The sequence below is a fragment of the Platalea leucorodia genome (assembly GCF_965183815.1).
Source record: "Platalea leucorodia genome assembly, chromosome: 2".
Lineage (NCBI taxonomy): Eukaryota > Metazoa > Chordata > Aves > Pelecaniformes > Threskiornithidae > Platalea > Platalea leucorodia.
The window spans coordinates 42915046-42928363 of NC_138824.1; the positions used below are offsets into that span (position 1 = coordinate 42915046).

At 38.8% G+C, this 13318-nt stretch overlaps 1 protein-coding gene across 2 annotated transcripts in view; it reads right to left on the reverse strand.

The window, feature by feature from the left end:
* Positions 1-13318, reverse strand: part of KLHL1 (kelch like family member 1) — a gene marked incomplete at both ends in the record, with an annotated part of 244859 nt that overhangs the window by 64108 nt on the left and 167433 nt on the right. For both annotated transcript variants that reach the window (XM_082337823.1, XM_082337822.1), the window contains one exon: positions 6590-6776. In XM_082337823.1, the coding sequence (XP_082193949.1) occupies positions 6590-6776 (187 nt within the window). The remainder of the gene's footprint in view (positions 1-6589; positions 6777-13318) is intronic.

Genomic DNA, 13318 nt, shown 5'->3' on the forward strand with positions numbered 1-13318 from the left:
AGCCCAAGCAGAGACCCTGGGTCCCCAGGGGCACCATACTGGGCTCCAGCAGCTGGGCAAGAGGGTCCTGGGCCAGGGCAGCTGGAGCCAGCAGCCTTTCCTAACTTTCCTTAACAATTTGTAAGCATAAGACTATTTACTTGTATTCTAATATCTGAATAGCAATAAGAATATATACCAAGTTCTTCTTAAAAAAAAAGCTTAACAAAAATGTATTATGAAGACGATCTATCATTAAATGCAGGAAGCCCTAGCCATGAATTCATTTGCATGCTGGATTAAGGAACAGCTTAAGTACAACAGATAGGGCAGGGTATTTTACCATGCTACAGCCTCAAACTTCTAAGAGAACACCTCAATAATTCCTATTACTTATATATATGAGTACATATACACATACATCTATGTATACTTACAAAGCATGCATATTTATATAAATTATTTCAAAAGGCACACCAGGGACAAATGTTCTGTAATAAACATATTGGACATTTTTTTCCCCTTTTTTTTAAGGAAATACTATACCTTCTTAAGTAGGTTTTGCTGTTTGTCTATTATACAAATACAAGGACTACAAGTACTCACATTCTGAAAATCAAACTCAGTTACTGCACATTGTATATTTTGAATGAAAATGTAAGTAAGATGAAGATGTTTTCTCAAGATAGCTATGTACATCAAATGAATAGGTAATGAATGCTGTCAAATGTTTTATGTATGTGAAGACAAAGTGGTTTGTAGTAATTTCCACAACTTGCAAAATGCCACAAAACAATCTTGATGGATTTTACTTTTTTTTTTTAATAATTCCTACTAAACTGAAGATGAAGGAGATGATAGATAGATTCTCAAGTAACAAAAATCTCAGACACCTATCTTGAAAAGCAAGAATTACATAAGAGGAAAAACGTGATCTTTTCCTATTTCTGCCTTTATTTTCAGTATTTACAATAGATTGTCCAAGATTTCTTTCAGTATTTAAAAAGTATGCCTATATGAGAATAAAAAAATATAAAATTAAAATAAATAAGGTTTAAGTGAAGTATGCTATGAGAAATATCTTGCTAGAAACAAAAAAAAAAAGCCCAGAAAAACAAGGACATCTTCAAAGTTCACCAGAGCAAAAGAGTAACTTCATGTAGTCATTTTAGATGACACTCCTGTGTAATAATGACATGTAAGTAATAAACCACATTTGATAAACCATATTTGTAAAGAAAAAAGGATTATTACAAATGATTGAAAACCATTAAAGAAAAGGCAAAATACGCAACATGGGAGTTTAAGGAACAATGACTGGAGACCTCACAATTTCAGTTTTCAAAAGATTCATTTTTTAATGTATCTGTGATGATATCAAAGATCTTTCTAAAAATTTCTAAATAATAATGAAAGGACTTTTAATATTACTTGATATAGACTAATGATGCATCTCACCTATTTACCATCAGAGAAATTTTTGTTTTATATCTTATCACAAGATTAATGAAAACCACACATTTAATATCAGTGCTTCAGTAAATCAACTTTTCCCTCTCTTTGTTAATGACCTGTCACACTTTTATGTCACATTCTTGCTCATGTAATTTTTCATTTCTTTTTCCCTTGTATTTACTTAAAGACTGTGATCCAGTAAATAATGAACTAATCTAGCACTTTGATAAACTAATCTAGGACTATTCCAAAGTAATATATACCAGTTGTTTTTGGATCATGGTTACCCTGACACTTTTGTTTTCTTTACTTTTCTTTTTCTGCAGATTCTCCTTGTCCCTTATCATCCTACCTGCTGGGTAGTGAGACAGGTTAGAACATCTCATGAGAAATCAGTCAGTATTCTGCCACCAATATAATACTGCTCATTTATTTATACCAGTCTTCTCTTGCTGTGCAAGTATATTTTCCTCATTATAATATTCCATGGCACTATCTAACATAGACCATATACATCATGTTCTATCACATGGTTTTATTTCCTCATTTATTTCAGTCTAGCATCCTCCTTTACATGTGCATCTAGACAGCTTTTGTGTACTGCTAGATTATTAAATCCTGCTAATCTAAATTACAGAAGTCAGCGTGACGATATGAATGGGTAAGGTGAATGGAACACTGTCAGAAGCATATACCTCTAATTTTCTAATACATCTCATTCTATTAACGTAAACATATAGAGAACATCTGTTTCTGATATGTGCCTTTCAAATTAAATGAATAAATAAAGGTGTTTGGAAACAGAGACTTAAATGAAGTTTTGTAGATTTAGGAAATTAAAATTACAAAATTATCTATTTTTTTTCCTTTTAATTCTATCCAATTAGTACTAAAAAGGCACAGGAGCAGACCAGCCCCATGTGCTGAAAGATGAGCCGGTGGGAGAGAAGACTGGCCTGGCTGAACGGAGAGCTTCGGCTGGAACTCAGGAATAAAATGAGACTTAACGACATTTGGAAGAAGGGGCAGGAAACTCAGGAGGACTACAAGGATGTTGTGAGGTTACGCAGGGAGAAGATTAGAAGGGCCAAAGCCCAGCTGGAACCTAATCTGGCTACTGCTGTAAAAGACAATAAAAAAATGTTTCTACAAATACATGAGCAACAAAAGGAGAGCTAAGGAAAATCTCCATTCTTTATTGGGTGCCGGGCGAAACATAGTGACAGAGGACAAGGACAAGGCTGAGGTACTTAATACCTTCTTTGTCTCAGTCTTTAATAGTCAGACCAGTTGATCTTGGGGTACCCAGCCCCCTGAGCTGGAAGACAGGGATGGGGAGCAGAATGAAGCCCCCATAATCCAAGGGGAAATGGTTAGCAACCTGCTACACCACGTAGACACACACAAGTCTATGGGGACAGGGGAGACCACTCAGGGGTACCAAGGGAGCTGGCAGAAATGCTCACCAAGACACTTTCCATTATCCATCAGCAGTCCTGGCTAACCAGGGAGGTCCCAGTTGACTGGAGGTTAGCAAATGTGATGCCCATCTACAAGAAGGGCCGGAAAGAGGATCTCGGGAACTACAGGCCTGTCAGTCTGACCTCGGTGCCAGGGAAGGTTACGGAGCAGATCATCTTGAGTGCCACCACACAGCACATACTGGACAACCAGGGGATCAGGCCCAGGCAGCATGGCTTTATGAAAGGCAGGTCCTGCTTGACTAACCTGATCTCCTTCTATGACAAGCTGACCCACTTAGTGGATGAGGGAAAAGCTGTGGATGTTGTCTACCTGGACTTTACTAAAGCCTTTGACATGGTTTCCCACAGCATTCTCCTGGAGAAACTGGCTGCTCATGGCTGGGATGGGCATACGCCTTGCTGGGTAAAATACTGGTTGGATGGCCAGGCCCAAAGAGTTGTGTGAATGGATTTAAATCCAGTTGGTGGCTGGTCACAAGTGGTGTTCCCCAGGGGCTCGTTATTGGGGCCAGTTCTCTTTAATATCTTTATCAATGATCTGGATGAAGGGATCGAGTGTTCCCTCTAAGTTTGCAGATGACACCAAGTTGGGCGGCAGTGTTGATCTACTGGAGGGTAGGAAGGCTCTACAGAGGGACCTGGACAGGCTGGATCAATGGGCTGAGGCCAACTGTATGAGGTTCAACAAGGCTAAGTGCCGGGTCCTGCACTTGGGTCACCACAACGCCATGCAACACTACAGGCTTGGGGAAGAGTAACTGGAGAGCTGTCCGCTGAAAAAGGACCTGGGGTTGTTGGTCGACAGCCATCTGAATATGAGCCAGCAGTGTGCCCAGGTGGCCAAGAAGGCCAATAGCATCTTGGCTTGTGTCAGGAATACTGTGGCCAGCAGGACTAGGGAAGGGATTGCTCCCCTGTACTCAGCACTGGTGAGGCCGCACCTTGAATACTGTGTTCAGTTTTGGGCCCCTCACTACAAGAAGGACATGGAGGTGCTGGAGTGCATCCAAAGAAGGGCAGCGAAGATGGTGAAGGGTCTAGAGCACAAGTCTAATGAGGAGCAGCTGAGGGAGCTGGGGTTGTTTAGTCTGGAGAAGAGGAGGCTGAGGGGAGACCTTATCGGTCTCTACAGCTACCTGAAAGGAGGCTGTAGCGAGGTGGGGGTCAGTCTCTTCTCTCAAGTAACAAGTGATATGACGAGAGGTAATGCCTTAAGTTGCACCACAGCAGGTTTAGGTTGGATATTTGGAAAAATTTCTTCACTGAAAGGGTTATCAAGCATTGGAACAAGCTGCCCAGGGAAGTGGTTGAGTCCCCATCCCTGGAGGTATTTAAAAGATGTGTAGACGTGGTGCTTAGGTATATGGTTTAGTGGTGGACTTGGCAGTGCTACGTTAACGGTTGGACTTGATGATCCTAAAGGTCTTTTCCAACCTAAACGATTCTATGGTTCTATGATTCTACTATGCGGCATTATCTTTTCACATCTCAGTCATAATTCCAGTCACTGACTACTGGAGTTTAATTATCACCTCTGTTTTATGGAAAGGAAAAAACCTATAGAAGAGATTTCTAAACAAACTTGATTTAGCCTGCTAGGCTACTTTTTATGTGATGGGCACATAACCTTCAATTACTTTCATAATACTAGCACTTACCCACTCTTTTATATGCTAGCTAATAAATTGTTAATTTGCTTAGTTCATCTAGTTCTTATATGCAACTGTTTCATATTTGGTAGCAAAGACCAGGAGACATTAAAAATACATCATTGTGAATTGCAGTCATCCATGTCAGCATTTCAGTGGAGAAAGTTGTGGGAAAAAAAACAATATTGAGGAGAAATAATACAGTATCAGCATCATCTTGTGGCCCAAATATTGAGGTGTGGTTTATGAACTCACAGTGACCCAAAACACGCAAACAGCACTCAGTTCTCCTGAACTGATGTGTGGAAACAAGCCTTGCTGGTCCTAAAATCTAGACACGGACACAGTAGCATCACAAGCGGGATGACCTGAGCAAATGTTAAGTCAAGGCCACACGGCTGCAGGCCCTGAGTTATTGGGAATACACATTACATCAGCTGTAACAAAGGCTCCTACTACATAGATGCTGCTCTGCCATGCCGAGTCTCCTCTCAAAGCAGTTTTTATCCACTGTAAATGTATAAAAGCCCTGGTACTTTTGTTTTCAGTCAGAGTTTGTATTGACAGAGGGCTGAAATAAACTGCTTCTGCCTGACCTGAATCTGCAAAATAGGCTGCGTGTTGATGCTGTGACAGTGCTACACTCTGTGCTGTCTTCCTAAATATTTCTGTATTTGATTTGCTATGTGAACCAGGAACCAATGTGTATAGTAAGCTAGAACAAATACAGCTGCAACTAAATTGGGTTTATGGTCATTTCCACTACCTGAATACTTAAAGTGTTCATCGCCATTTGTCCTACGTAAGAGAAAATTTGTATTTCAGGTATTTTATGATCCAAAGGCAATGTTCTATGTAAATCCATGCCTAACATTCAGCTACACAAACGTTTATAAATGCTACAAGGGCAAAAATAATCTGCAGCTATAATAAGAAAATATACCTATTGGTTCTTTCCTCAACATTTTTCTGTTCTCTCAACATTTTTTTTTCACACAAGTAGAAATGTCATACATCTTTCTCATTGGTGTAACTTTATGGGAAAAAACATGCGATGTTCTTTTGCAAGTGATATTGCCACAGCTATTTAAGTAAAACAACTGCAATAACTACACCTAGAAACAGAGTTGTGAAATACTGAAGATCTAATTTTATATTATACTTTTTTTTAAGTACAGTTTCTTTTATATTAGGACTAATGTTTCTGAAGGCATATTTTTCAGTCTAAATATGGACATGGAAATGTAAGATACTATGGAATTGTTAGTGAATTTCAAGAAAAAAAAATAATAAAAGCCTTTCCAAGTATATAGTCTTATAACACAGCTAGCTTTTAGTTCAAATATTTTATTTCATCCCAGTCAAGAAATCAGTGGATTAGACTTCTTAGCAGAAATAAAAACACTTCATCATAATTCTTATTCCCAACAAATAACAGCAAAATACTTTAATAAAATTTCCACTGTTTCCTACTTTTCTTCACAGTAAGATGGGGATTATTTCACCTTCCTTTAGCTGTTGACAAAGTAGTAATCTAGTTTAAGCTAGTTGTCTAGGCTTTTTCTCTAGATGATCAATAAATTTCTGCATCAGAAGAATATGAATCATCCATATTATTTCAGACAACTACTTAAGGATGGAATACACTGCATATTAAACTGCCTTTTTTCATTGATTAGAAAAGGTACATACATATTTGCCTTACTTATAAATGAAACATAATTTCTAGAAAGCTAAAACTAAGGTAAATTAATGCCACTCTAGATTTTTTGTTAAAATTCTTTTTGGAAATTATAATAATTTTGAACCAAGAATGAACTCAAAACTTAGTTTCTTTTCTCTAATAGTATTATATTTTCCCTTAAACATAGTAGATTTTCATTGCACCAAAATTCTTGGCAGCATTTCTTGACTGACTTAGACACCCCTACCCCAGTCTTGGAACAGAAAGTTATTTCACTATTTTCTAATAAAGAAAATGCAAAATATAACTTTTATAAAGTAACAAATATCCTCTAATACCTTTGTTGTTATCCATTCCTCCAACAGCATAAAGTGTCCCAACTGTAGATTTTCTAGGTTTAGTTCTTGGACTTTGCATGAGAGTTCTTCTCTCTGGTAAAAGATGGTATTTCATGGCTTCCAGAATAAGTTTCTGGCATTCTAGGTCATCCTTAAAAAGCGCATGGTTTTCTAGATCAGCCAATATCTGTAAATGACACAATCATGAATGAAAAAGGTTAGAAATTCCTAGAAAAGCAATACCATGCAATGAGAGAAGATCACAAAATGGATGTCAAAAGTATATCACTTCATTGTAGAATACAAGGGTTTGCAGGGCTATTGTTTTGGAGGAGGGACAGGAAAATAAGTATTTAGTTGATTTTTAAAATAGGCAACTGTTAGATCACTGTTTCACCATCCCTTAAGACTACAATCTTACTAGTCTCTTACTGAAGACATTGAAGAAAATTAAATAGTCTCTTGTAGGCTACAGCCTGACTTATTTTTAATGGTTTCCAACCTAACACTGAAAGGATCCAGAAGGCATCTCTTTGCAAGCCTCTTGAATGTGCAGTCATATAACATAACAACATTCTACAGTATTTTATGGAATACTTTCCAGGAACATCCCTTATTTTTAAAACCAAACCAAAAAAAAACCAAAAAAAAAAAACCCAACCAAAGAAACCTAACAAAACCAACAAACCTAGGAAAAAAACCAAACCAAAACCAAAACCAAAAGAACTTGCTTGTGCAAATTTTGAATCTATTGTTTTGCTGTATTATTGACAAAATTAAGGATTAATAATCCAGATAATGTAACGATCTTTACAATTGGCATAGAAACTATAATCAGTAGTTACCAAAACAGATGCTTAGTGCATACAGCTGAAGGAATATTCTATTACGTTTCCAAGGAAGAAGGCTACAAGTTGTAAATGTTAAGTGTTTGATTCACTTGCCTGTATGTACATATCTACTGACTTTTGAGATCCCTATAAGTTTTCAAGATCTCATTGGACTAAGCAACCTGGTCTAACCTCATAGCTGACCCAGCTTTGAGCAGGAGGTTGGACTAGAGACCTCCTCAGGTCTGCTCCCACCTGAATGATTCTGTGATTCTGTGATCTCGCTGATGTCAGGCCGGAAGAGTACAACGCTTATGCAGATTTTGTGCCATATCTGCCAGACCCATGTAGATATCTCATATACCCTAAGGCATCAGAAGTCAATCAAACTCTCAATGTTTATGTTCAGGCAATTGAGTTTTATCTCTAGATGCTGATCCTTATATTCTGCCGAATATCAAATTAGAGCAGGTTTTAATTGCCTATGGCAGCATATATGTACAGTCTGGTAGATTTCTAGATCTCATAGAACATCTATCTGGGAGACCCAATCATTTTCAGAGAAGTGTCTGAAGGCCAGGAAGCAGGAGAATTTAGTTCCCAGAGTCCATGAGGAGATACCTCCCTCACAGACACATATATGCAAATGTATGCAAACTGCTTTGAAGTTGCCTAAACACAGGCAGCTAGATTCCCTTTAAGGACTCTCAGCTATTTATCTGGACTCAACAGCTGCTGAATAACGCATGAATGTCCTCTGTCAATCTGTCAGCCTTTTGCAGAAAACACATGTGTTCTGTGACATCTAAAATATTAATAGCTTGTACTCCTGCTTCTGATTTTAGGTGTCAGTCATCAAATGAATCTATTCAGGTTCAAAGAAAGGCATTACACACTGGAGTATCTCAACTGGTGATTCAGAACTCTTATTTTACATGGCTAATGACCTAACAGATAATAGACCTGCTTATTAAAAGAAGTGAATAAGGAGGTTCATCTACCCTGACAAAATGTCTCCAACTGTGGCCATAAGTCAATGTCTAGGGAGCAAGCCATAAGATGGTTTTCAAATATATAGTAATTCCCCTTAATATTCCCCCAATGTCCAACTCTCAGATCAAGGGCATTCTGAGGTGGATGTCTTTTCCATGCATTTTGTAATTCTCAGGGACCTTATCTTCCACAAACTAGTTTGATCTTCCTTTGAACTCACTTAGATTTGTTGCATCTACAATATGTTTTCACAACAAATTTGGCCTATCACTAGCTGTATATGAAGGTTTGCCTCCCTCTGTTTGTTTTGAATCTGGGTCCTGTTGCTTCATTTTCTTTCACTCAATTTGTTTCCTTCATTTCTTTCATTCAGTACCCTCTAATTCTTCTATGGAAAGAGAAAATGAATACTTGAGCCCTACCATACCAAGTTCCTTATAATGTTCTAACTTCAGTCATATTCTCCCTTAGTTGACTGTTTTCTAGACTAAGGAACCTTGGCTTAGTTAACCATTGCTTATATGAAAGAAGATTAATATCTTTTATCTCCCTTGTTGGCTTTTTCTGAAACTTTCAGTTCTGTTAGATTCTTTTTGTGAAGGGAGCAGAACTGCACACAGTATTCAATATACTGGCTAACCGTGAACTTCTATGGTGGCATAATGATATGCTCTGATTCTTATCTTTTTGTTTCTTAATAACTTGTAACTTTTGATTTTGTCTTTTTGACTACTACAGAACTTCAAGCTGACTTTTCCAGAAAATCAGTCCTGAATGGAAGTGGCCAACTCAAAACCCATGATTTTAAATTTGAAGTTTAAAGTTGGCTTTTTTTTTTAATTTGCTTATTTATTTATTATTATTGTTTGTTCTCCAGGTGCATTATATTAATTTTATCTACATTAAAACCACAAGAATTTTTAGGGGGTTAAATGCTACTCACATCTTGTGTATTGAAAATTAAAGTACCATGTTTAATATAGGCACAAAAACTATGTGGCAATGCAGCAAGATTACTACAGGAGTAACAAGATTTGTGCTATTAATAATCATGGACTTTTTAGAGGGAAGGAGGATTTCATTTGTCATTGGTCTCTAACTTAGGTACTTGTAGTCCATGGGGAATTTGTTATAACTGGAAAGTTTGCTTCTATTATTATATTGCAGAGCAAACTCTCTAAGTTAATGAGACTATGCATTGCAGTGGAAGATGGGGTATTTCATTATTTTCTGTTCTAACACAAATTCCACATATTTTAGCTGAAGAAATTAAAGGATTTTTAAAAATTCTTATTTTTATTTAATTAAAGCTAGTTGCCTGAACTAGCAAGGACATGAGGTGTTCTCCGTGGGATAATCATGAGTGAGAAAACTTGTGGATAGTTTGAGTCACACTGACGTTCAGTGAAGTTCTAGGCAAAAATGGACGAGATCCAGTTTACATTATTAAAACATTAGCCTCTGGTTAGCAAAATTGATAGTTTTAAGCTGTCTGTTGCGCATTGAAAACCTCTGGCACATTTCAGATGACAGTACACATCATGTTTGGCTCTGCCCATCTTCCTGGGTATCTGATATCATAAATATCCATATATTGATACCATAAAAGAGAAAAAGGGGTGGGGAATAAAAAAAATGGAAGAGGGAAAGAGAAAGCAGAAGGAGATACAGAAAGGTCCAAAGAGCCCTTACCACAAAGTAATTGAGCTGAGTTCAGGGAGAAGGAATAAGACTAGAAGTGTGATAATTTAGCATAGGAAAGCTAGCAATACACACAAAGCCCCCAGGTTCATAGCAAATAGTAAGCTTGCTCAGGGAACAGGTAACACAAAGGAAACCATGGGATTTATTAGTTTGCACAAGGACTCCATAAATAATAATTTTACAATATCTTAAATGTAGTATTCCTAATATTCAGGTATTCTCCTTATCAGGATGTGGAAGTAAATGCTATGATACATATATGCTATATCGCAAATGTACAATTAAGAAAGCTAAACCAAGCATGAAATATTTAATTTGGTCACTAAACCTATGGACCAAACACAATGGTGTTGCTTTACCATTTAAGATACGAGAAAGTTAAAAGAATTAAAATGTGAAAGCAAAGATGGCTATGTTCCCTGATGATAATGTTTTTAGAAAACGTCACTCAACGTGGTCCAGGTTAATAGCTTTATATAAATGTTTGCAAACAGATTATGCATCAACAACAAATAATCCCACAACCATGAAAGTAAAAATAAATGTATAAACGGAAAAGACAGATAAGATACAAAGGAGCTGAAAATCACACAGTCACAGAATGGTTGGGGTTGGAGGGGACCTCTGGAAATCATCTAGTCCAACCCCCCTGCTAAAACAGGTTCACCTAGAGCAGGTTGCACAGGATTGTGTCCAGGCACGTTTTGAATACCTCTAGAGGAAGAGACTCTACAGCCTCTCTGGGTATTCTGTTCCAGTGCTCTGTCACCCTCAAACCAAAAAAGTTTTTCCTCATATTCATATGGAACTTCCTGTGTTTCAGTTTGTGCTGTTGCCCCTTATCCTTATCCCACCCTTATAGGCCCACTGTTAAACAGTAGAGGTGAATCAGTCACCAACAATGCTGAAAAGGCAGAGGTTCTCAACACCTTCTTCACCTTTGTCTTTACCAACACTGTTGGATCCCAGGCTCTGGGAACGAAAATCCAGGAGGATCCAAACATAGACCCACCATCAGTGAAGGAGTTAGTATGTGAATTATTACAGGAGCTTGACCCCTACAAATCGACGGGCCCTGACGCCATCCACCCGAGGGTGTTGAGAGAGCTGGCTGATGTCATTGTGGGGCCACTCTCCATAATCTTTGAGAAGTCATGGAGATCGGGGGATGTCCCGGAGGACTGGAGGAAAGCCAATGTTACCGCTATCTACAAGAAGAGCTCAAGGGAGGATCTGGGTAATTATAGGCCCATCAGTCTTACTTCAATCCCCGGGAAAGTTATGGAACAGATTCTCCTGGGAGCCATCACAAGTCAAATGAAGCACGTGATTGGGAAAAGCCAACATGGCTTCACTAAGGGCAGATTGTGCCTGACAAATCTGGTGGCCTTCTATGATAAAGTTGACATGGGGCGAGCGGTCAATGTTTCCTACCTGGACTTCTCCAAGGCTTTCGATACGGTTCCCCATGGCCTCCTCTTGGAGGAATTGATACGTTATGGCCTAGACAAGTGGTCTGTGCAGTGGGTGAGGAATTGGCTGACAGGCTGGACCCAAAGGGTGGTGGTAAATAGCATTTTTTTCAAACTGGCAACCCGTCACAAGTAGGGTCCCCCAGGGACCGATATTGGGCCCAACGTTATTCAATATCTTCCTAAGTGATCTGGATAACGGGATCAAGTGTAGCCTGATGAAGTTTGCAGATGATACCAAACTGAGTGGGGAAGTAGACACTCTGGAAGGGAGAGGCACTCTGCAGGAAGACCTGGATAGGCTGGAAGAGTGGGCTAACAAGAACCTTATGAAGTTTAACAAGGACAAGTGTAAGGTCTTGCACCTGGTAAAACATAATCCAGGAGTGCAGCACCGACTGGGATCCACCTGGCTGGAGAGCAGCTCTGTGGAAAGGGACCTGGGGGTCCTAGTGGACAGGAAGCTCAAGATGAGTGAACAGTGTGCTGCTGTGGCCAAGAAGGCCAATGGGATGCTGGGTTGCATCAAAAAGGGCATCACCAGCAGAGATAAAGAAGTCATTATATCTCTCTACTCAGGGCTTGCCAGGCCACACCTGGAATACTGTGTTCAGTTCTGGTCCCCGCTATACAAAAAAGATGTGGACAGGCTGGAGAGGGTTCAGAGAAGGGCCACCAAATGATCAAGGGTCTGGGAAGCCTGCCATATGAGGATAGGCTGAGAGAACTGGGCTTGTTCAGCCTTGAGAAAAGGAGGCTTAGAGGTGATCTTATCACCATGTACCAGTATTTAAAGGGTAGTTACAAAGAAGATGGAGACTCCCTTTTTACAAGGAGTCACATGGTGAGGACAAGGGGTAATTGGTACAAGTTACTCCCAAGGAGATTACGATTGGACACGACAGGTAAATTTTTCACAATGAGAACAGTCAATCATTGGAATAACTTCCCCACAGAAATGGTTGACTCGCTACACTGAACACGTTTAAAATTCAGCTGGACATGGTGCTGAGCCATCTTGTCTAGACTGTGCTCTTGCCTAGAAAGGTTGGACCAGATGATCCTTGAGGTCCCTTCCAACCGGGTATTCTATGATTCTATGATCCTGTCATTGGGCACCACTGAAAAGAGTGTGGGCCCATCTTCCTGCCACCCGCCCTTAAGACATTGTAAGCATTAATAACATCCCCTCTCAGTCTCCTCTTCTCCAGGCTAAACAGACCCAGCTCTCTCAGCTGTATGTATCAATATATTTTGGGGACTTCAAATATCTTTCAGGATCTCTGAATAAATCTCTGTCAGTGTGTCAAATCTGGATTCATGTAACAACAAGTGAAGGGATGAGGTCTGAAGTTTTTCCTCCCAATCAATCCCAAATGGTTCACATGCTTTCCTTCATTTAGGCAGACTAGGTTTTTGAAAATTGTCATACCAACTTTCTGTGTCTGGTGGGACAAGCACTTTTCTCATATTACATGGAAAATGAGGCATAGAAATCCCTCCACATATTTGTTTTCCAAAACTATATTTGCTATTATTTTCTAATAAAACAACAGTATCTATCATATTCATTTTTATAAATGTGCATGATTATTGTATTAAGAAACTACTAAAACATCATACATACATACATAAAACAGCAGCAGCAGATAATAAATAACTGACTGGAAAAACAAGAAGAATATTGAGTTTGGCTAATATGAATTCAGTCTCAGAGAAATGTTACAGAA